At 39.5% G+C, this 25,275-nt stretch overlaps 2 protein-coding genes across 5 annotated transcripts in view; one reads left to right on the forward strand and one right to left on the reverse strand.

Moving 5' to 3' along the window:
- Positions 1–8,383, forward strand: part of PEX5L (peroxisomal biogenesis factor 5 like) — a 116,955-nt gene extending 108,572 nt beyond the window's left edge. For all 3 annotated transcript variants that reach the window (XM_040613783.1, XM_040613782.1, XM_040613784.1), the window contains 3 exons: positions 172–337; positions 695–852; positions 1,600–8,383. In XM_040613783.1, the coding sequence (XP_040469717.1) occupies positions 172–337; positions 695–852; positions 1,600–1,804 (529 nt within the window). In that variant the 3' untranslated portion in view covers positions 1,805–8,383. The remainder of the gene's footprint in view (positions 1–171; positions 338–694; positions 853–1,599) is intronic.
- Positions 8,384–10,641: 2,258 nt separating this feature from the next.
- Positions 10,642–25,275, reverse strand: part of USP13 (ubiquitin specific peptidase 13) — a 56,503-nt gene continuing 41,869 nt past the window's right edge. The window contains exons 13-21 of one of the 2 annotated variants that reach the window (XM_040613772.1): positions 24,554–24,728; positions 22,507–22,595; positions 22,015–22,137; positions 19,858–19,884; positions 18,968–19,111; positions 17,815–17,981; positions 17,125–17,287; positions 15,404–15,488; positions 10,642–14,754 (exon numbers count right to left, since the gene is read on the reverse strand). In XM_040613772.1, coding sequence (XP_040469706.1) covers positions 14,661–14,754; positions 15,404–15,488; positions 17,125–17,287; positions 17,815–17,981; positions 18,968–19,111; positions 19,858–19,884; positions 22,015–22,137; positions 22,507–22,595; positions 24,554–24,728 — 1,067 coding nt within the window. In that variant the 3' untranslated portion in view covers positions 10,642–14,660. The remainder of the gene's footprint in view (positions 14,755–15,403; positions 15,489–17,124; positions 17,288–17,814; positions 17,982–18,967; positions 19,112–19,857; positions 19,885–22,014; positions 22,138–22,506; positions 22,596–24,553; positions 24,729–25,275) is intronic. The other variant, XM_040613771.1, reaches the window with a different exon arrangement.

The following is a 25,275-nucleotide window of genomic DNA, read 5'->3' on the forward strand; positions in this document are numbered from 1 at the left end:
GTAAATCTTTGTCATGATGAAGCTGAAGAAGCTTATTTTCAACTTTTAGGAGTATATCACTTCTGACAAATCCATTACAAGGATTCTCATTTCTGGCTATGCAATCAATATTGCAATATTTGTAAAGAACTGTAAGATGGAACTTTTAAGTTATTTTCCACCCTTGTCTAGTTCATTACTTGAAGAAGTAAAGGATTTATACCTGGAGGCTGCTCACCAGAATGGTGATATGATAGACCCCGACTTGCAGACGGGACTTGGAGTTCTTTTCCACCTGAATGGAGAATTTAACAGAGCAATAGATGCATTTAGTGCTGCTTTAACTGTTCGACCAGAGGTACATTTTATGTTTTCACATTTTTAAGAATTTAGCTTCACAAGCCATTTTCTTTCTCCCCTTTTGATCAGTCTAATATTAATGAGATGTCACTTTATCCATTAACATTTTAATACCTGAAATAGAAATGTTAATTACAAGACAGTCCCATTTAGAAGCAGATTTATACATGTCCAATTTCTAGCTGTGTGCTGATTAATTGTACTAGTTACATAAAGTTGCCTATAATCATGACTCAGAACCTCACGTTCCATGTCAATTAAGAGAAAATATGATACTGTTATTTTCTGCAGTCCTCCTTGCTTTGCAAGCAAAACCAAGCTATTATGTCCCTTTTAAAACTCACTTTCACACCAGGACTATACATTATGGAACCGTCTTGGAGCAACCTTGGCAAACGGAGATCGAAGCGAAGAAGCTGTCGAGGCCTACACACGTGCTTTAGAAATACAGCCTGGCTTCATTAGGTCCAGATACAATTTAGGGATAAGCTGCATCAACCTAGGGGCATACAGGTAAGTTACAAAAACTTGTAAACAAAAAACTGAGGGACCATAACTACCAAGTGAAAATTCATTTTCTAGCTGGCACTATCCAAGAAAAAAAGAAATCAGAATATAGCTACATAATTTCAGCTATTGTGAAACTTTGTAATTATTTTTCATAAAGTACTAACAAAGCAATGATACTTTACTTATAACTACAATTCTGCGTAACAGAACTACTGAATTTCTATTAAAAGAAAATAAATCCCTCATTCAGCAAGCTGCTTAAGCATTTTTTTAGGTCTAGGTGCAAGTACTCTTATTATAATCAGTGGAATTGTACTCACACTTAAACTTAGTCCTATGCTTAAGAGCTTTTCTAAATGAAAACGTAAGAGCCTGTCTTTAGAAGGGAAACGTCAGTTAAACTGCTTCAAGTAGTTAATGCCATCAAACCCACTTTCAGTACATTCTTCAGGAATCAAGAGCGGTATTCCAGGGTCCTAATGATCAGTACCTAATGATCATTGAGACATTTAAGATGAAGGAGGACTATACAGCAATGAAGACAATATTCCCTGATGTATGAATAGACTGAGCTCTGCATTAGTACAAGCAACATCCACTTGTTTAAAGAAAATCAAGCAAGAATAACACAAAGAGACTGATGAACTACATTGTAAAATAATATACTTGAGCCTAGCACAGAACTCTAGAAAGTTTTACTCTAGCTGTTAAGCAAATTATATCGCTTGTCTTTTTTCTTCTTCCCTACAGGGAGGCTGTCAGCAATTTTCTCACCGCTCTCAGTTTGCAAAGAAAGAGCAGGAATCAACAACAGGTTCCCCATCCTGCTCTGTCAGGCAATATTTGGGCAGCACTTCGAATTGCTCTGTCTATGATGGACCAGCCAGAACTATTTCAAGCTGCCAATGTGGGTGATCTAGACATTCTGTTAAGAGCTTTTAATCTAGAGTCGTAATAAAAAGTATTCACAAATTGATTAAATTGTATTAGGAAACAGAGAACTCTTTTATTACTCATCTCAAAATTACCACATTTTTCCAAAAAATCACGGCTGTAGATCAGTAGGGGAATTCTCTCGGACATTATTCCAAAAGAAAAAGTTCAAAAGCACAAAATATTTTAAGTAAATTCAAATTCAAAAAATTGAAAGTTGCTGCGGCTAATCTGACAAAGCCCTGAACTAGATGAAGTAACCATTTCTGAAGAATCTTCATCCCATGCAAGCTATATCTCTCTATTTATACACAGCTATACAAAGAAAAACATATTAAGAACAAATCTAGATAATCATTATTGCACATTAGAACGGCAAACAATGCATCCAAGGAACCTGCTTAGGAGCTCATTGCACTGTGCTGACATCACTTTGCCGTACAATGTGGGCTCCCTATCCTCGGGTTTCTTTATTGCAAAGTCTTCTCAAGGTCCATTGTTAACATAGCTCTGAAAATAGAGGCATGTAAAATGGAAATATTTTGTTTTGAATATACTTCAGTTGGCAGTCAAGACAATTTTTGCTTTCAAAGGTACCCTGACTAATTTGGGCCCAATTCTGCAGGCTCATAGTGTTGTAAACTGTGTGCAATGTTAAGAGGACCACTGTACACAGAGGTCTATCGGATTAGGCCATGTACGTACAGGAAGGCCAAGCGTTGCCAGCAGAAGTAATTTGCACTAGAATTGTTGCTGTTTAAACCAGCTGTACCTGACCTTGGACAGAGTATGCCTGCTTCAAAGGAGCTCACAGCAGGATCTGCACCTATCTGTGTACTTATGCACTTTAATCTTTCTTTTTGTAAAATAGTGCTATGCTCTTATTTTGGTTACTAACAGCAGAATGTACAGGATAGCCTTGTTGGCATTGAGGACCAAATATAATTTCCTTAAGTGTGCTGAGAGGGTTTTTGATATTCTTAAGTTTAAAAAATGCAAATACAGTATAAACTCCAATATCTGTTTCAAAAGATTATTCCATTATGCATCCATCAGACACTACACACATACATGCATGTGCATGCACATATACATTGTATGTGAATTATGCCATTTCAGAATGTAATAAGCTACAGATCTTTATTGCAAATACAGAAAAATCTTTATAGGAGTTAATGCCTACAGACCATGCTCAAGGGAAAAATTTCCCTGAAAAAAAATTCGGTCTATGTAATGCTTGTAGGATTGAGAATAAGATTTAATCCTCCTGTTACAGCAAGCAGTAGCAAAAGTCTCAGTGACCTTCATGATAGCAGACTAAATCCTTAGATAACATCAGTATTTGTAGCTGCTTTAAAATGTGTATATATATACACACACCATCTTAATTTTCCCTGATTGGATAAATGGGGACCAGTACTGGGGGCAGTACGCTGCCATGTGAGGAATGAATTGATTTGGCTACCATCAAAACACATTTAGCTCAAGGTGAACGTGTCAATCAAAGACAGGAACAGAAATTTTTAAGGAGGTAATTTTCAGTTGCTGATATTTTATAATTTTTCCTAAATAGTGAAAGACAAAAAGTGTAATTAGAAGGCTACGGTATCATCTGTGGTCAGGAATTCAATGTGCAGGGTAGCTACTGGAATGTGTTAAAAGTGGGACAAATAGCACATTTCCTATAAACAGCATGGAAAGAAAAATCCAGCCCAATCAGCTGGTGGAAAAAAAAATATATCAAACTGCACAGATCACAGAGAACGAAGCTCTGTGGGAACTGCACAGTTTCACCAGTGCAAACCTAAAGTTTCTTGCAGCTGTCTGTTATTTTGAGTAACCACTTAAAGGAAAATTCCATGTAAGACAGTGTAATCACTGCATCTAATCACTGACTATAGTTTTTAAATAAAAATAATCAATTCTCATTAAAAAAAATAGAAGGCTTACCCCTCACTCTCTCCCACAGAATAGAGATGCTGAAACAGCTACAGGAATTTTTTTAATAGAGCTTCATTAATTCACTGTTTACATATATTCCTATTTATCTAATCAAGCATTTAATGATTTCTGATTCCTGCAACTTTCTCTAAGGATTGGTTATCAAGGACTGACGGGGGATGTCATTTTAGCTAAGTGGGCTGCTGTATGCATATCTGCTGACAACAGTTTGCTCTTTTGCTTTGACAGCGATGTGTGATGACAGCTCTTTATTGATAAGGCAGAGCAGAAGGTGCAGTGCAATTGAATCTGGAAAGTGGTAAGAGAGAAGGGAGGCAGCTTTGAGAAGAGGCTGTAAAGCAAACGCATATGTGCTTAGATTTTGCTTGATGCCCTGCCATCACACAAGTTCTAGAATATCCTCTGTGCTGTAGTGTAGGATAATCAGTGCTTATCCAGAGGAATTAGCTGTTCAGGAGCTTTACTTTTGTACCTTTCAAATAAACAAACTTAATTGCTTGACTTCTCAGAGTCAGAATGACAAGGAGCGTTTGATACCGATGGCAGTTCACTAAACCTCTTCTCTAGTGTGTGGACGAGTAACACAGCAATTCTGTTAGGAAACCCTAATGCAACTCCTAGCCTCCCCAAAAAAGAACAGACAAAGTAGGTAGGCTTTAATTTATCCTGGGATGCACTGCTCAAAACTGCATTCATCTCCTGATACCAATCGCATGGTGTTGACGTGTATGAGGAAAGTTGTCTGTGTAAACCTTGAGACAAATCACTGGGGCTGAACTCTGCCTCCCGAGGGGATACTCAGGCCCTTGGTTCATCACAAGCACTGCAATTCTGCTGCACGGGACGCAGGCTGCAAAGCCTATCCAAAGAAAATGTGCATGGTCTTGGAGATTATCCCAACTGTTTTCTCCCGCTTTAGATAGCCAATTACTCACGTACCACCAACCAAGGCACTGCGTGAGGGAAAGACTAAAGCAGACAGACTTGCAAGGACAGTGGCACATCTCACGCTAGACACCAGTTCTGGTCTAGTCTGCGTGGGAGAGCGGCCAGTGACTGAGCTCACCTCACTTGTACAGGTCAGGCTCAGCAGCTCTTGGTGTTTCTGGGGACTTCTTCAATATCCTGGGCCTTATCCTCCTCTAGCCCCCACTGCCAACACTGCAGAAGTCAGTACAGGAGACAGGATTAGACAGCTTTGATCTGACCTCCTTACGGTGTTTTTTTAAATATTCAGACACAATCATGTATATTTGCCTGAAACAGCAAGAGGAGAGCATGTGAGGAGGCTGCAGCGTATCAACAACCTGAAGAGGAAATTCAACTACTTATCCCTCTAACCAGGCACGAGTTGGGATAAATAAGGCAGCGGCTGAACAGTAGCAGATGGAGACTGAGAGTGAGACATGAAATCTCAGTCCTGTTCTCAGTGCTCCCTGTGAGCTTGACCAAGTCAAAACCTCCTGCCATCCCCGACTTGCCCAGGGGTGCAAGGAAGGAAGATGGGCAAGTAACAGTCATTGCATACGATGGCATCACCTGCGCGCAGAGGAGTGCGCCGTGTCACAGCCTGCGTGGGTGAGGTCACCGCTCACATACACTGAAAGGCAACACACAGAGTTGCTCAGGTCTGAGCGAGAAAGTGCAGAGTAACAGTTTCAGCAGAGAAGAGACTTGGAGACATTTCAGGGTAACAACTGTACAGCATCTATAGGGTGATGCCAAATGAGAGTGCTGCAGCGGTTTATCATCATCTCCCACCCCCGTTTCCTCTTCTCATTAACTCCCCTCTTTCTCCAGAGGTAATTTATCACTGCCAGGTAATTGATTCCAAGTTTTTGATTCTTCCTTCTATTTTATATTTCATGCAATTAAAAAATGTTTTCCTAACCCCAGCTTGTGACCGTCCGTCTCCTCTGCAAAGCTTTATGAATATTTATGACCTATAAGTCTGATCCATCAAGCTGCTGAGCACTGGAAGTCTGTAGTCTTCACAGGAGTGCTCAGCACTTTGCACGATCAGCTCATGTGCATGTTATTCAGCGACCGGCTGAGGGCTGGCTTCCAGGACCACTGCACATGCTGAACCGGCACCGAAATCAAAGCAGTTATTTATGGAGTGAGGCTTTGCGATGAAAGCAATAGGCTCATTTCTTGCTGATCTCTTTAAACTGTAATGACTCTAGAAACCTTGGTGCAATAGACTGGTTTATGACAGTTTGAAGGATCAATTTGATCTTCAGGTAAACGCATATACATATCTGTATCTAATGGTATTTTCTTACGACCTGGTAAATCACAGCACTTGTAAAAATATCAAGGGGAAGGTTCAAATGACAAAACCTCATATGATAATATTGCATGCAACTAACTACAGTAACAAATAACCACACTGAAATATTAACACAAAGCATGCACTAATGCGACTTGCGTATCTATTTACAGAATGCATGCAGAAGGCCCACACATAGGGTATTTTTAAACTACTGATCAGTATCTTCTGTGGGATATTTTAAAAGTACTTTGCATCTGCCAGACTCAAAACTGGGTCGTTCATGTTATTTGGAACAGGTTAGACCAAACAGAGCCCTTCTAAATCCCATCCTTAGAAATCACTTTGTGTTGTGGATTTCATGTTTGCTTCGAGTGTTTAATGACAGACATCTGTAGTAACAGCTTTTGCAGACATGTTTTAGTATCCTCTTAAGAATTACAAAGCTAAACGTGTGCAGCTTTCACAGTGAAGCTGGGTGTTTGGATTTTTACATTTTCTTCTCTAGGCTAAACCAAATAGCACCAAACCAGAGACAAAGATTCCCAGAACCAGTGAAACAACAGTCTACACTTAGTTACCACAGCCAGGCTTTTCAAACTTACCCACTAACTCTGAAGGCAGCTCAGTGTCCGACTGCCCCGTTTGAAATATGCAGATGTAAAACTTCATAGGATCTGCGTATGTGCTGCAGACACTGTTTTCAGCTGCGGACAACTCAGCTGAAAGCTCAGAACATTGATTTATTTAAGTATGAAGAGCTAATGAGCCAATTTAGAAAACTTAAACCTGTCTGTCAGATAAAAAGGAGGACCCTGACAACAGTAACAGATCAGCCAGATGATCCCAGGAACATCCATTGCCCTTGGGCCTCCATAACACTGATAAAATTACTGGCAGCCACAGAGGCAAAGCCTGGTGGAGCTGGTGAGAACTGGAGTGAAACACAACGTGGTTGTAGATTACTTTTGCCCAAACGTGCACCTGCAAAATGAGACATATCAGTTACACTGCATGAACAACCTGCACAGTTGAAAACCTGTGATTTCTGGTCACCAGCGTTGTCAGCTTAGCAGTCTGTACAGTAAGTTTATGTAATAAATGTTTATAAAATACCAAGTAATCACAGATAAAAGTGATAGACAAAATGCACTGCACGTTGTGAAAAAAAAATGGTGGGTATGCAGTAGACTATTATCTACCATTCAAACCTCATCTAGGCTAGAAATCAGATTCCTTCATTACAGTTCTACTGGTTTTGAACTGGTGAAATAAATCAGAGAAAAGGAGTGCCATGCGTGAAGATATCACTGACACTTTGACCAAACCTAGGCATGTCACAGAATCCAGAAAGTTTCAGAGCCTCAGCCCATTAATAGGTATTAGGCATGGGAAAAAGAAGGAATCTAAATTTTCCTAAAATAAGCTGTAACTTTACAAATGCTTGGACGTGTGCCAGCCCATTGAGCAAGCTTGCATGGTCAAGACTTAATGTGCTTTGATCTTTTTTCCCCTTCCACATTTACAGAATGCCATTGACATTGGTGAGAACTTTAATTTAAATAGCCTTTTTAGTATCAACAATCTATTGTAAATTCAGAAAAATCAAAACATTTATAAATCTATTTTATATATCAGAGTATAACATATCTAAAATAGAACGATATAGTTTTGAGAGGCATTCTGTGTGGCTTCTTCTATATGCTGTAAACTGAAAACCTTTGCATCAGGTTTTTTGGCTTTATTTTTAAGCCAACATACAGGAAAGAAGAAATTATAGGGTTGGCAGATACTTTCGCCTGGGCCATCTGAAGAGCCCTGCTGCTGCCAAGACTTCCATTGCTCACTTAACTTTTTGTGTTGACAGTTAAGTGTAGGTGCAAGGCTTAGCAGTGAGGTGGGCAGCGGATGCGGAGGTGGGAGCTCAGCCCTACACCTGAATGTTTACATTCCGTTACAAAGGTTCATATTGACCCAGACTGAGAATCCGAGTGTAAGTACATACAGAGTAAAAGATTAGTTTCTTACTACAGGTAACTTTGCCTCTGTATATTTAGTGCATTATCAGCTGTGTATAATATTAAACACAGACCTGTACTCTACTGATGCTTTAATTTGATGTTTCCTTGCACTGCTGTTTAAAATAATCTATTTCCTGAAGAATGAACAATGTGCATATTGGATGTGTTCAATTTATTATGGTCATAGATGACTATTTGCAGAGCACCACATTTAATGTAGTATTTTTGTACTGTAATGGAAGCATGCCTTCCTTGGGTTCTTTTCACATATTAAATTGTATTTATTATTTATAACTGTGCAATTTTTAACTATGTTTTAAAAATAAACTTTGTCTGTGGCTTCAAAGATTTCAAAATCTCTTTTCAATCTGAAAACGGTCTTGACTATAATGACTTGAACTGAAAGAAGGGACCTACTTCTCCAATTGAAATAAAGGATTTTCTTTAATGAAGTCTTCTATCCTAGTGTTTATGATGTGAACATGCTTCTCTGCTTAAAATCAAGCCCAGAAGACATTTTGTCATTACCATTTTTCATAAATTCATCGTTACTCTGAGGTAGCGATATTTTTATATTTTATTTTTATTTCAACATGTTGATCAATTATACTTACAACTGAAATTTGTACTAGCTGAGGTCTGGCCCAAAGGATTTTGCACATACACTGCATATGAAGGGAAAAAAGTAGATCAGAATTTTTCCTGAAGATCATGCAACTGCATACCTCAAAAGTAAACCAAAATTACTAACGTTACAACACAATCTTTATGAAAAACAAAGCTAACTTTCAGTGATTGAGATCCTTACTCAAGCAACTTCCCATAAAACGTAGTGGGAGCTGGCTATCAGTGTTTCCAGTTTGGGCTTTCATGTGATGAGGTGAAAGAGCTGGCGGAGTAGAAATGACATTATCATTATGCTTTCGCTATAGGACACTAACATAAGCACAGGCATGAGAGGAACATGAAATTCCTGTACACTGCTATGGACAGAAAAGATGACAACCAGCAAGAGGGCTGTGACAATTACAGCAGAGGGCTATCGACAAAGCAGAACAAGGTTGGCATGGATCTGAAGGCTGACACTCTCAATGGATATGTGGGTTGCTCCAGAAAAAAACCAACCGAAGATACAGCCACAGTTTGCCCTGTAGCAGGAAAGCTCTGTCAGAAAAGCCAACTGTCTGCCTATGGCTTTAACCAGAACCTCCCACTAAAGAAAAGGGAACAGAAACTAAAAACATGCTGACGCTTACGATGCAAGTAATGTGTGCTCTTGACACCAGTGTGTTTTGCCAGATGTAAAGGTTGGTTTTGTTCTTGCTGCTCAAATGTACCAACACAGCAACAGCAGGAATGCCCATTAGTTATGTGCTCTGCAGCAAACAAGACCAGGAACACAGCACTGCAGTCCTGAAGCCACAGTGGTTGGGAAAAAAGCATTAGTGCCCAATCCTTCGTACAAACCTGCTCAAAAAAATCACTGGGAAGGATACTAGTAAAGAAGTCTGAAAATATAACCACCTACTCCACACCAGCTGCCAGCCATGCACTCTCTCTTCAATATTTTTATGGCATTTGTCTTTCACCACAGCGCCTCTCTCTTTGGTGTTAAGCTTGTAGCACACCTGAGGGACAGAGCAGTGTTACTTCCCATTTTAGTGAGGGGGAACAGAGCCCAGGGGTGTGTTAACTTCTCAGGTATCTAACCCTGCCTTCCACAAGCAGTCCACACAAGTCAGCTGCTACAAATCCTATACAGGAAATTCTTGCATGAAATCTGAACACAGCCCTTCAGCTTGCGGAAGGAGCCACATTCTCCCACCTCTTCCAGTTGCTACAAGTGGCATGAACACAGACTTGCCATGGTCACAAAGGACATCTGTGATAGAAAAGAAACCAAAACAGATCAATAAATTTGGACTTCAGGAGGTGAACCATCTTTACCTCTCTGATCATTCAACACTTCGTATGTCCTCTACTTCCACGTCAGGAAATGTCACTTACAGCCCAGAGGCTTACTTACCTCTTACTTCTCCTGTTCCCAGTCCCATGATACCTATAAAAAGATGACAGGGTTGCCATCCCTCAGTCTTCTCTTTCAGCCTGTTCTTGAATCTCCCAGAGGCCCAATGGTCACACTGCTATGTAAAGCACTTACACATGAAGAAAAAAGACTTCTTTATGAACAGCAAGTGAAATTTCTAAATGAATATGAGCAATTACAGAGCAAGATAAAACAGGAATTTGGGGGTGAAATGACACCACACTTCCACATGAACGTTGCCAACTCTTTTGTTCAAATAATGTCAACTGGCTTAAAATAAATTAAAAAAAAAAAGTCAGTCTCAATTTAAGTCCTAATTTTCTGATTTTTCTATGTTTTATATCTACTCAGGGCTTGGGAATTTTTCAATCCATAGAAGTGTCACAAGAAATCAAGACTCTGATAAACTTCTTTGTTCCCTACGCAGCTTTTTGAAGGAAAACACCAAACATGACCACAAAGAGTAGGAAAAGACCCAGCACCAAAATGTACTCAGTCTATTCCTCTTCACTTCAGACAGGAAAGAAAGAAGCAAGAATCCACACAGTCACAAAATGTGAGAATATTTCTTTTTAATTTAAAACAGTTGCAAGGATATCATTCACAACCTTTCTCATCTCAGACAAATACTCTCCAAAACATTAACAGTGCTTTACACAAACAACCGTGATTGGTGCAAACCAGTACAGACACTTCCAGGATACAACAGTCAAACCACTGAAGAGTGAATAGAAATCAGAAACTGATTTCAGCCATTAAGGTAGGAAGGGTGATGAGAAAAAGAATAAAAAGTTATGTCCAGTTACATATTTTGCATAGTCTTTCAATGCCTGAAAACAGCAAAGATGATTAAAAATGGCTTCTGCCAGGATGGAGAACAAAAGGAATGAATTGGAGATGCTTCTGAAACAATCTAACGAGCTCTGGTTGCACGTGTATTCAGAATGTGCACTATGACCCAGTGGATGCTGCCTGAATCAAAAAAAAACCTGGACTGATGCTGGTTTTGGTTACACCAAAGTCAGTCAGAAGTAATGCCACTGAACCCAGCAGAATTACAAGTGACAGTAGTCCAGACCAAAAGCATCTAGCCTTGTTTTTAAACCACAGCACTGAATAAATCAAATTTTTATCCTAATTATATTTTAGCTAGGAAGAGTAAATAGGAGTTTGCATCTAATGTGTTTTGAAGACTGGAGACTGTGACTCAGAATGAGGGATCTACTGGATACAGCACACTGCTAGGAATGAGAGGAGAAAAGGAAAACAAGGAAAAGTTGTTGAGTTTTTCTTCCTTCCACTGTCCTAATCTAAATGTATCATAGTAAAAGAGTAAAAATTAGTCTGAGAAATAAGAGCACTATCCACTGCCAAGTCTTGGATTGCCATAATTCTCAGGTTAGATTGCTTCAAACAGTTTCAGTGATTTCCGCCCCCCCCCCCCCCCCCCCTACTTTTTTGTCAAGCAGCTCTCACCCTCCAACAACTCTTCCAGTACCCAGACACATGGAGCTTCCCCATCAGCCACTGCCTAGGCTGTGCACCGAGCCCTGGCCCAGCACAATTAAGCGCATAAAATTTTAGCAGGCAAAGTCTGATAAATTAGTCATTTATTCAGCACAGTCTGTTTGAGTGTGGCTTCTGCATGCTGGTTTAAAAAAAAACCAACAGAACAAAACAAACTCCCCCACATTAGGGTGAAGAGTCAGGAGTTTACATCCTGCTTCTCCAGATTCATAATGTTCTTCACACATACCCCATCAGAAAAGTGAGATGACTTAACTGGCCATTTGAAAAAGGAGGGAAGCTGCTACTTTGGGAGGCAATAAAATAATTCCTTAAACAGATGGAAGAACTTCTAACATATTTCCAAGTGCTAAATTTTAGAAGATCCATAAGCCTTTCCCCTAACTGCTCCCTGCGCTTCTGACCTGATTGGTAGTTTAGTCAGGCAGTACACAACAGTGATGAACTGAAAAGAATTTCAGAAGCCAAGCTGCTACAGCTCACTTGGCACAGCCAGGCTCTCTCTCCCCTTTCATTTACCTCTTCCAGTTTATCACCTGCCAGCTTGCTAAGTGTGCCTCCTATTAACTGAGATCAATCAGTCCCACAGCCATTCCAGTTTCAGGATGTACCAGACAAATGGTTTTGCAAGAGTTCAAGCTCCATCCTTAACCCTACGAGACCAGCCATGTTTCTAGTTTAAAAATGAACATGGGAACTACTCTGTTGGCCTTTATTTAGCCCAGGTTTCTAAATAAAAAGGTAGTGGCCACCAGATCTTGTTAGATTAAAAATAGCCCTTTAAGTTCATGAGGCAAGAGGGAAGCTATTGTATTGAATTTCCTTGGAATATAATTAGACATTCAAAACAATTTAAAGAAAAAAAGAAGAAGAAGAAAAAAGGAAAGGCTTCTGTGCTTTTTCTGCTGCCAGAATGAAAAAGCAACAAACATTGATAGATGGAAGTTTTGTTCTTTCACTTTTCCGCTGATCCCATTTTCAAATCTGGCATTTTCTGGTGAAATACTCAAATCTTGGAAGAAGGAAAAAAATTACTGGCAGCTTTTATTTTGTCCAGAACTGGTGGCTCAATAATTACAAGGCAGCTGAATCTCACAGAAGCCACTTACTAATGTGCTAGGATGCTGTTCTTTTGTGTCAATAACAGCACCAAGCACAGGAAGCTTTCCCAGCAATTAGGCACCATTTACACTCTACAGAATTACTGCACTAGAATTTCTCTCATACTCTTTTAAGATCAAAACCCAATTTAAAAAAAAATCAACAGTGTTTTTTGGCTCTGCATGAGGCTATATGACCAGAGCGAAAACTATTTTTTCCTCAAACACTGGTAAAAATAAAATGCCCTACTCACAACCAGATTTTGAATTGGGGTTCTTTTCTGTGGTGTGTAGCTGCCTGAATTTTGCTATTAAACTTGCAGGCACTGACCGCAGAGAAAATGCAATTACATCTCCCTGCCTCTCTTGTGCTCTGTAAGGAGGATTTTTTTTTTTTTTTTTTTTTTTTTACTGTTCCAAGTTATTTTGAAGTCTCAGTAAGATTATATGAGGCAACTCCAGCAATAGTCTCTAAGCAATGGCCAACACCATGAAGCTTTGGGGACTTTTTCGGATTGTGAAAGGTTTTGCACTCACCATTTTATTTTTTCTAGAATTAGTGTTTTCAAATACAATTTTAAACCCCACATATATATTCTTGCCTGTGACACAAACTGAAATAACACCAAAAAAAATCAACAAACCAAACAAGAAACCACAGACTGGAAAGGCCAGCCCCTACCTACCCACCCCTTCATCCCTGCCAGAGATATAAAACCCGTTTTAGAAGGTATCTGTTGAAGAGATCAGATTATTGGCATGTTTGCAAGTTTTACAAAAGCTGAAACATCATTTCAAGGTGGGGTATTTTTGTTGTTTGGGTTTTGTTGTTGGTTTTGGGGTTGTTAGGGTTTGCAGTTTTTCTTAAAGGGAGGAAGGAGAGAGGGGCAAATCAATACATCAGCAATTTTAGCAAGCAGTTTTCCCCACTCATGGATGAAACAACTACTTAAGCAATCTTTGGCAGAAAGCAGTACTGCACTGTGAGTACTTTGTCAGTGAGTTGATTTCAGGGAGAATGTGAGTGTCTATATGCAGATTTCCCTGAAATAAATATAATGGGACATTAACCCCTTCTTTACCTCCTTCACAAGAAAATGATATTTTAAAAATAGCCTTGCCTTTCCTGAGAGTATGCATTTACTTTTATAGTCAGAAAGTCTGCTTCTTTTAGCCATCTGTAATCCTGAATCTGTTGGAAGAGCACGCAAAACATTTAAGAGAAGATGAAGAAACCTACGTTTGCAAAAATAAAATCTACTATTTCCCTTTGGCAGAAAATGTGAGGGCACTTATGGGAGATTGCTTCCATCTCCATTAGTTGCCTAGGTTTATGCATCAAAAAGCCAGACCAAAAATACTATAGAATTTAATTCCGAGAGATAACTTTAGTTGACTTTTCTCACTTTACCCAAAATGATCCCCCAAATAAGACATTCTGCTTTAAGGAACACTCACATACCCCCTCCCTCCCACTTTATATGCAGTATGATTTCTCTAAGTGGTCTGGACTCTGGTTGAAAACACCGGCTCCCAGTTACCAAAGAAACAACTATTACTTTGTGGCCTTCAGTGGATGCATGGACAGAACAGGCAGGAGCTGGCTTGAACTGGGCTATTTTTGTTCAACTCCGGAACTTCTGTTTTCTCCATACACTAGCTGCAAACTCCACCAGTAATCTGCATGGTCTTAAGGTATCTTTTTAGGTGTATAAATTTAAAACAACATATTATACATCACCTAATAGAAATTTTCCCTCTAACACTTAAGGAGACATCAAATGACTGCTTTTAAATAAACTATAAATATCCTATGTTTTCCTTTGCTTTTTGTCAGTCCAAGGGCTAGGGGTCTTTTGTTGGTTTTAGATTTTCTTTTTTATTGTAAGCTTTTTTGGGCAGGTTAAAAAGGCTTATGGCTTCTTAAAGCCAGGTAACAGATTTGAGGCCTAACTTGGTATCCTGTGGTAAAAATAAATGTAGCCCAGGTCTTTGGGAGGTCGTTCTGAGGCACAGACTCTAAGGTCATTGTAGATCACCCATCTGAAATGAAAATAAGATTGATTACATTCCATGTGTATAAAAATCATCACAAATTTATCAGTGACTTCTCAGACCCAAATTTCAAAGACATTAAAATCTAAAATTAGGCATTGCAACAAGAACAAAAGATGAAAAAAAACAGCCAGAGAAGGTTTATTGCCAGCCAGAAACTGAAAAGGAAGAGGGATGTGCAGAGGAATGTGTAGTTACAGTTCAAGTCAAGGAAAATCAGGGATTCCCAATGCCAAATAATAGCAGCATATCAAAATCACAGCTGAGATCAGCACTGCAGTACTAGCAGTACTAGTATCAGCTCGTAGTTTGATGGGTTTCTGTTGATGGGGAATGAAAGGAAGTTGGGGCAAACTCCGATAAACAAAGCCAGATACAGAACTGATGTCCCAAAATGAACAGAGATTTGGAACAGCAAGCACAGGAGAGCCAATGCTACGTTTCGGCACAGACCTCAGTGGAATCAGAACTGATTCATCACATCTACAGTCTGTAACAATCTAATTTCTTTGGTGGTATACCTGGTAACAACATGTGTGTGTTTTGTCTGCCATGAATACACACCCTGCTCTGGACAGATGTACACTTCAAAGAAAGCATTTGCTTGTCCTTGTGTGTGTCTCCCAGTTCCACTCACCTTCCTTCTTTTTTGAGATGACAAACATAGTGGCCACTCATTGTGGATGTTCCCATGTGGCTGATGAACCCAAACAGCTCATATCCTGTTTGAGAAATACAAACGGGACCATAACTCTTTTATTTCTAACACTGAAATATGACTCCACAGGTAACTTTCTATTACTGGAGAAGCAGCTAAGCTTCTAACTCCTAACTCAGACTGCATTCCCAAACACAATTTCTGTTAACTGCAGCATATTCTTGCTTTAACTAGTGGTCAGATTCACCATCAAACATCAAAACAATCCAACTCAAACCCACACAGATCTGTGCGCATACAGCAGGGCTGTGTCACAGTCCCTGCTAGGAAAGGGAAAACAGCAGATTCATTCCCAGTTCACAGGGAAGAAACACAGAAAGTGCCAGATATGGAGTTCATTCCACACACATATTAGCTATGTCTATAAGTGTGATCACTTATCCCTATCAAACAAAAAACAGAAGTTTACATTTCAGCAGCCCGCAAAAGACAGGACAGGAAAGAAACCTCTTCCTTTAACACGAGGAGATTTTTTTGTGCTTAGTGTCTCTGGAGACCTCAGCATTGGTTCTTGCTCCCCACCCATTCATGCCATTCACCCAAATTACTACCAAAAGTGAAAGGGTACCTTCTTTCAGGATATTGCATAAGGACAGGGGCCTGGATTTTGGTGGAGAGGGCTTTCTGGAGCCATTTTACAGTATCATGTTGATTATCAGGATTTCAGGCACTCAGTAAATGGTCTCAGTCTATAAAGGCTAAGTACCACAAAAAATAATTATTCCAAATCTTTTTTTTTTTTTTTTAAACCTAATGATAATCAATGTTTCCCATATGTCCAAGAGACTTAAGAATGGTCTTTATAGTGTTAGAAACATAATTCTTATATAATAACAGCAACAACAGAAACAAAACTCAAATTGCTGGTAATACTTTTGTTTTTACAAGACCATTACAGTCAAGATCAGATGTACAAGTTTAGAACATACTACAGTTATCACAACTGGGCACTAAAGACCCTTCAAAAGCCAGCATGTGATACCCTTATGTTAGAACCACCGCTGAGCTTTTGTACTCTAGTGCTTTTACACTTAAAGTAGGTTCTTTGCCTACTTCACAGCTTTGACGGCTGTACATTAGCCCCATCTTGTGGTTTATGTGGCAACAGTATGACCGTGGATCTCAAAGAAAAAAACAAAAGAAAATCGCAAAGCAGTACATGCAGGATACCAACTATTCCCGCCATATTTAGAACAGGGAGCTTGGCTGAAGGGTTTATCAAATCTCCCATCAGACCACAGGAGGACAGAAATTCAGGTGGTCTGTAACAGCGGTGTTATTTTTAGGATGCTCAGCCTCTGAAGATTTAAACAGTCTAGTTTTTCTTTGTCTTTTTATCTTATAGCAATAAAACAAAAGTAAAGCTAGGCCAGGAGAGACTTAGATGCTGTAGCAACAAGAAATTTGGACTGAGGTTACGCAGTAAGTCCAGGGAAAGAGTTTTCTGAGCAAACAGAGCACACAGAACTTAGCAGCCCCACAGAGCTGGACTCAGCCCCAGAAGCAAGATTGGAAGTAAACTGTCCGGATCATGTCCAAAAATCCACAATAACTACTTGCAAAACAGAAAGGAGCTCTATGAATGGCGTAGGTGTGACGCAACAACATGATAGCCAGTTCAAAGCTGAAGGAGAACTTACTTCCAGATCCGTCTTTGATCCTGGGTCCCTCCGACCCTGTCCCTGCAAGGATATTGGCATTAACATTGTTCTCCGTATCCATCATGTCCAAAGCAGGCTCACTTTCTTCCTCGAGTTCAGGATGGCTGAAGATCCATTCCAGTGCACGCTCCAAATTATTGTTCTGTGAGTCAAACCAGCAAAGGAACAGCCTTTAATACATTCTCTAGCATCGTGCTACCACTCAGTCTTGAACAGAGTAAGGATTATGTTCAACAGCACTTAAAACTTTTAAGATACATACTCTACCTCCATAGAAAATAGTATTCAATAAGCACTCTGCAGAAGCTTGACATATGGAAAAGAAATCCTCCCACATCTAATCCCCATGGCCGCCCAGTTCTCATCTGAAGATGCATAGTCTTCAGGCATCCAGGTTGTTCTTCAACAGATGGTAAAAGAAGCTAAGTTTTCCTCACTTCCCCCACCCCCCCCCACCCCCCAACTTTAACCTTCATGCGAAACAGACAAACCACCTTCCCCACTCTAACCCAGACGACTCAGGCATCCCACACTTTGCCAGAATAGTTCTATGTGTATCATCCATTAAGTGGATTTTTATATGCATGTTTCAAAGGTATCCGAGTCTGCACATGTACTAAGTACATACAAAACAAAACCCAGGGGCTACCAATAATTCGTGGAACTCACTGTTGCCTTCAGTGCTCGAATTGCTAGATTCCTTTGGAAGCCCATGGAAATTATAATTGCAACCATCTCTTCAGGAGGTTGGTTATCTAGCCCAACAGCTCCAAACACAGCTGCTCCACTGGAAGCAACTTCTCCAAATGCAGATATGACCAATGGCTCAGCAAAGTCTGGAACAAACAAACATTCATCAGTTCATTCTTTTCTCCCACTGAACTGGAAATTCAACAACAAACACAAACAAACAGGACCTCAAAAACGTCCTGAAATCAATATAAGTTCATTTCACTGTCTCATTTGGGACTTAGATGCATGGAAAGCCTTAAAAACAACAAAATGAACATGCACATTACAAAATATCCAGGTGGACAAACTCATACTGAGCAGGCTGGAACAACTTGGCACATCACAGATCTGAAACAACTGCAGGAGAGTAGCAAAGATTGGTATGGAAGCAATGATGACACCAGAACAGCAGACAAGCCAGCTGATACATGTATAGATGTAAAATGAACTGATTCCCTAGCTGAAATATGTCAGCTAAGCCCAAGTGAAATTTGTTCCCCATTTACACAAGCAACATAAAACCCCAGAGTGAAGTGTGAACTCAATCAAATCTGGAGTTTTCTGGCAAGAGAGTGCCCAGATATACTTCAATGCTGAATCACGAGTCCAAACTTTGCATGGGTGAAACACAGAAAGTGGAGAACATCTAGCAGCCCTGTCCATCAGTAGATAGCCCAAGCTCTAAGTACAGCATGAATGCTCTAGCCTGAGCTAGAGAAGGCTGATATGGAAGAAAAGCATTTGGACCACAGGATTCTTTGTACTTACACTTGATCACAAGTCAGCTCCCCCCTTAGCAGCACAGACCTAGCCAAAGGGTGGAAAACAGAGAGCTGGTCCACACCATCAGTGAGGACAGGAGTGTACTTCTGGTGTAGCTTAGGTTTGTTCTCCTCTAGGCAGAGGATGCCACATAATGGTCAAGATCTGCATATTCCAGGAGCAGCTTAGGAAAATTCACTCACACCTCCAGGTTTCCTGGGGTGGGGAAGGGGGCTGTTGTTTCTCTGTCACACCTTATAAAATTTCTACTGACTGCCAAAATATACAACCAGGAGTTGAGTTTAACTTAAACCTTCCAATCACTGACCTGGTTCTTCCATGTGTGCAATGATCCAGTTGAAAGCGACTTCAGCACCGAGGTTGCCTGTATAGTACACGGCTTTCCGACATGCTTCCAAAGGAAAACCCATCTCTGCCAGTTGCATAACTGAAGACTCATCAATATCTAGAGCTACAAGAAAGGACCTTCTGAAACATAAAAGTCTCATTTCATCCATTGTATAGTGTTTCTTACTGTTATTCACAGTGCCACATACTACAGTACACATCACTTGGATTTGTGTTAGTACCACAGTAAATCCACACCCATTAGAAAACAGCCCTTGTACAAAGTATTATAGTATTTGTTTATGGACTTAGTGGTAATCTTCTGCCCCAGTAATCTACATAGATCCTTTAGGAATTCACCAAGGTTTAAGGACTTTATTTATTCAAAAACCCCACCACTGCATTTCAAGGTGTGAAGAAATTGGGTGCTGTGCTTAGCTAGAGATGGCAGCCAAAAGCAATCACCTCCCGTAAAGGCAGGATCTTGCAGGTGAGAGAAACAGCCACTGGATGTAGCAGTCTCCAACTGAACTTCATTTCTGAATGACAGGGCCCAACAGCTTCAGCTGAGATCGGAGTCCAGAGGGAGCCAGGATCAAGTAGCTGTGACCCCCAGAACCGCAAGATTCTGCCAATGAGCAGCAGCTCATATTCTGGCCACGCTGATGATACTGCAGATTCCTTAACAGTCCTGTACACATGGAAGTAAATGCTGAACAAATACAAAAATCAGCTGTTATTTAGAAGCATGCAATTATTTAAACTTCACACATCTATATGACGACAGGGAAGCTAAGCTATTAGCTGAGCAAAAGCATGACAATTTTTTAAGCAGCTGAAATACCAGTCTCAGAAAAATGAGATACATACACTCCATGAAATGGTTCGTCATATGATCTGAAAATTAAGAAAGGAAAAAAACAGGGAAAAGGACTTACATGAAGGCTAAGAAGATTCATATGGGAAAAACAATTCCATATTTTTCAAGTCATAGAAACATTTGACCTCATACAGGCAGGGCATGTTCATCCTGACATCCCTGATTTTTTTGCCATGAATTAGACCAGGGATGTTTCTGCCCAGTAATTTCCCTAACAACTCAGAGTCACTGGTACTATAAATCAGTAGGGAATATAGATGAAGGCTGACCTAAACCAACTTAAGCAAGAATCTCTTTCGTTATAAGTAAGGTACCATCATTCATGCATTTACAACAAAACCAGGTCAGCCCATTGAGCAAGAGGACAAAAAAGAACAGGCCTTTGTAAGGAACCTACGGATATCAGACAAAATTAAAACCTTTAGAGAACTGAATTTTGCCATATTTGCCAATTTTGCTCTGGCACACAATTCCAGATACTAGCTTCCTTTCACACACATACAGCTTGATATTATACTACCACTATTATAAATATCCAAGCAAATGGGGCAATCATGTCATGAGAGGAGCTGCATTACTGTTTTCCTATGAAATACTGCGGCACCCAAACTTAAGTCACCTGGAGGAAATTTTAACAAGCTGGGTCTAAGGTCACACTACAAAAATGTGATTTTACTTCTCTAAATCAATTCATTCTCCAGAGAAACCCAGGAAATGAGGAAGGAGTGTATTCTATATTCTAATATTCTTGTTTCTGAACTTTAGCATAAAAGAAACAGTATTTAAAAAAAAAAAAACAGCAAAGCATGTTAATCACTCCTCTTTCTGCTCTACAAATATTTTAATCCACAGTTTGACATCAGCTCCTTCAGACAGAGCCTTTTTTAATAAGCTGCACAGTCCACTTCCATCCAGAGGACTACACATGCATGCACAGCTGCTAGGGCCTACTGCAACCTCACAATTCTTGTAATTTAGAAATGAATAAGATTTTGAACCTCAATTATGTCTGGAAAGTTCTGTTCCTAATCGTATATTATGTGTTGTTTTACTGTGAATGAATCAGCTCTGAAGACATGGTGTGTTTGTTGTTCCACTTTGAACCAAGGAGTTTAAAGTTATCCAAGTAAACTCTGTGACTACACAGATGACCATCCACTCAGAACTGCAACACTAAAATCCTACAGCAAATAATCATAGTAAGTGGCAGATTTTAAAATTCCTTCTAACCAGGACAGACCATATACTGTACACAAGGGAGTACACAAAACCAGCAAGGTTGATTTAGCCACAGTACCATCCAGACTACTTTATCACCAGGTTTTAGACAAAATTTAGTATAGTAATGCTCAGTTTAGTAACACCTCTTATGTAAAGGTAAGAAATGAGTGGATTAATGCTCCACTCCACTTCTGCCACCTGTCATGAGACTCCGTGTAGGGATCTGAGACCAAGTCCTTTGCACTGGGCCCTGGCAAGTGCATAATGACTTTACTGAAAGTGAGTCATGAACATGCACTGAGGGTCAACGAATGGACAGAAGACACTCTCTGTGTGTAGCTGATTTTCCTACATTTAGAGGTCTTCAGAAACTTCTCTATCCATCTATTCTAGATGATCAACATTCAGTAAAAATGGGCACAAGGCCTTCATCCTTAAGTAAAAATCATCATCCATGCATATAGAAGACATGTAACAATTCTGTTGGTAAAGAAGAAGAGATCATAACGCAACACAAGCTGCTCCACCGAGCAGCACTATACTACCGAAAAAGAGGCAACCACCATGCAGCAGGGTAAGCACGAGACTATAGCCAATAAAGCAAGTGAAATAATCTGTTTCACAATACATGATGTCTACCTCTGAGCACAGCAATTTGAGAAAAATATGAATTATTTGGAGGTAGTCCAGAGCAACAGCATCAATCATAAATCCTGAAAACATTAAAGCAGAAAAGCTGGAAGAACTAGGATTATCAAGTAGGGAATTTAAAAAAGTCTGTGGGGTGTTCTAAGAGTCTTCAGTTATGGAATCACATGTGCTTTTTTCTCCATAGCTCCAAAAGGTGAAGGGCTGAAGAGAATCAGTATGTTCTAGAGGGAAAGTGGAATACAGGAGAGAATCAGAGAAATGTAGTCAGTAAATACCTTTTGGGTCATTGGGAATGATAACTGGAGGACCAATATCTGGAAGTTCCTCTTCTCCTGGCTGGAGACCCCTGGCCCGAAGGTGGTTGATATCTAGGAAATCTGGCATGTCTATAGAAACATCTACAAAAGCAGAGAAACAGGTTAAGCCTATGAATCCAGCAAAATGACCTCATGGTCCAACCTATACCTTCAGGGAGGGGACTCTGGTACTCAAGGTCCAAACACAACCAGGATTCTCCTGAAAACTGTTCTTTGAGAAATTTAGAACACTAAAGCAGAATTTAACTAGGGGGTCAGACTACCTGAAACTACTATAAGTCCATAGACCTGACGGATTGGTTCAATTTGTCATAAAAGGAAAGAAGATTCAATTGGGATATACACAGCATAAACTTGAGACTCAAGCCCGGTCCTCATAGACCAAAGCGTGTACACCTCACATATTATCTTGGATAGAATGAGAAAAAGGTAAATATAACAGGCACATACCAAGCTTTTTGGGTATCCAATCAAGGCCAAAGGTGAATTTCTTTATCTGCACCACTAGGTACTCAGGAAACGAAGCAAAACGAGAAGTTCTGGGAAGCAAAAGAAATACAGTTCATTGAAATAAGGCAACAAAATCACAAGAAGCACAGATTTCAGTACCTCAAGCACACTGAGATAAGTAACTCTAGACTCTAGTGAGATCAATAGTGATAGATTTTACAACCATAAATTTAACAAAAAAGTTTTTAAGCACAGTGGAAAAGTACAGTAGTAGCTTTCTATACGTTCATATCCTCAATGTCAGCCCAAACCCTTGCAGACAATTCAGTTTGTAGGAAGATTATAGAAAACAACTACAAGTAATACTAAAATTGCTTACTCAAGTTGTTCTGAAGTTGAATGTCAGGAAATAGTATTTGAATGACATATTGGCTATATGTCATATAGTTTCAGAGCACAGAGTTAAAACACATCTTGGACAGAATGGAGTAACAGTTACATCTGTATTTTATTCATTCTCTTTCTAGTTACAGTATCATTGTCCATGAGGTATAAGTCCACCTACAAAGCATTTCATTAAGCAAAGATAAATAAAAACTGTCATTTGTAGTTTTTCCACATGCAAGTGCTATATAAAAAAACCCCTACATTATATTCTTACTGAGCTACTACAATATTTATCAAAGTAGATAACTCGTGAGTTTAAGGGGATCCCTGATATTTGCCCACTTAGTGAAAAGAGAAAGTTTAATCTTGAACACAATGTAATGTTCTATGTACCACCACCCTCCCTTTCCACGCTCCCATTTTTCCCACATTTCATTTCCTGCATCCTTCCTTTTATCTTCCATTCCCACATACCATCCCTTCTTCTAATTCACCTAACTCTGGTTAAAATACAGTAAATGTATCATAAATATAAGGTCTTCCTACCATACCCTAAATAACTACTTTCTAAATTCTTGTTAGCGCCACCTTGCAATTTTAGTAACTTTATCATCTGCAGCACAAAACTTTTAAATTTTAAATAGCAAATTATTCTTCATCTTCAATGTGATTGAAGACCTAGAGGATGAAGAACAGCTAAATTAAAATTTAACTCTGAATCTGTTGGAAGACTAGAAATGTTCTTCCGACATGTTCACAGTTAATAAAAAACCTTTTAGATTTCTTCTGCATTTTTCTCCATCATGTGCACTTGTCTCCCAATTTTCAATACAATGTCAGTGAAACTGTATGCTAATCTAAGAAAGCAATGAGTCATTGATACTGCAAGTGATCTAAAAATAGAAGGTACTGAGCCACAGCAAACCAGTTGCACAGCCCAATTTTCAACCACTCCTTGCTGCTAACATAAAAATTGAACCAGATTAGAGACTAACTCTTGTTCTCAGCAATATGCCCCTGAAAATTGCACTGATCTCTGCTTGCCATCCTATTTCTTCTTAATGTTTTTTTAAGCCCAAGATGTTATTGGTTCTTTAATCTACCTGGTTATAATCATACAAGACATATTCCTTCTTTTATATGTCCATCTTGTACCATGGCCCCCTGTAAGTGACAGCAAACTTTACAGATGCAGCCACTGTAGCATACAAAAGGTGACGGGTTGAAATCCAAACACAAACAGTAAAGAACATAAAACATAATAACATCATGAAAAAAAAGTTTTCAGCATAGCATTTCACAAATACAAAAAATTCCATTCACCTAAAGAATTTTCTCACAAGAAACACAACCTTAATTTGCTTCACCCTGTTTTGTTGTCACACAGTGCCCTTCAGCATTTTTAGTCAAATGAAGACCAGACCGCATAACCTCTTGGCATTTGATAGTTGAGAAACAATTTATTTCCTGCTCGACTGGTCAATAGAATTCTCAACAGGCTTGATCTGCACATTACATGTATGAGCCCCAACACTAATACAATGCCAAAGCCCACTATGACTTTGTTTCTCTCAGCATCACCTCCAGGTAGCAAGATAAACACAAAGCACTACTACTAAAAATCAATAGATTTTTAATAGGCAGCCAGACACACACTTACTTAACTCCTGCAGATTTTGCTTGAAGGGCACTGCTCCAGAAATCCTCTACATTGTTTGGTTCAGAAAAGGCCTGCAGACATGCACTAAATGGGATCTTGGCACGGACAAGCTCTGGTGGAGGTCTCCTTGCAGCTTCTGCTTCTTGTCTCTTCAATTCATAGGCAATTAATTCATCTGAGAAATAGACACGACTATTAAAGCTAAATAAATATCATGGTTATGAAATCCCTCACCAGTCTTATTTTTGCAAGTGTAGAAATGCAGAAACCTACAATACTGCTTTTACATGGCTTTAACTAGACATCATAACTTTGTCTATATTGGGGTTAGGAACTACACTTAACAACCACACCTCTTTTTTGAAGGTTCCTGCTTGTGGTAAAAACACAGAACTGCAAATAGTGGGCAACAGGCAATTAAAACATTGCCATGACAGCCAGAATCCTGTGTTAACAGTAACACGAACTACCCATTTCATCAGGTCAATCTGACCTGGAAAATTATTGCTGCCTATCTGTGTCATCTGACTTTCTAGACAGGACGGGATTATCTATGATCTAGAAAGAGTCCTGACACGGGCAAGTTGAGCAGCATCATATGGTAAATTCATAAACCAATATGCCTCCTGAGCCATAACCTGGAAATAACATGCTCTTTTATAAGCAATAGAATCATCACTGAAACTGATGAACAAAGAACATGAAATTCTCCAAAACTTAAA

This window comes from Falco naumanni, chromosome 13 (genome assembly GCF_017639655.2).
Source record: "Falco naumanni isolate bFalNau1 chromosome 13, bFalNau1.pat, whole genome shotgun sequence".
NCBI classification, from domain to species: domain Eukaryota; kingdom Metazoa; phylum Chordata; class Aves; order Falconiformes; family Falconidae; genus Falco; species Falco naumanni.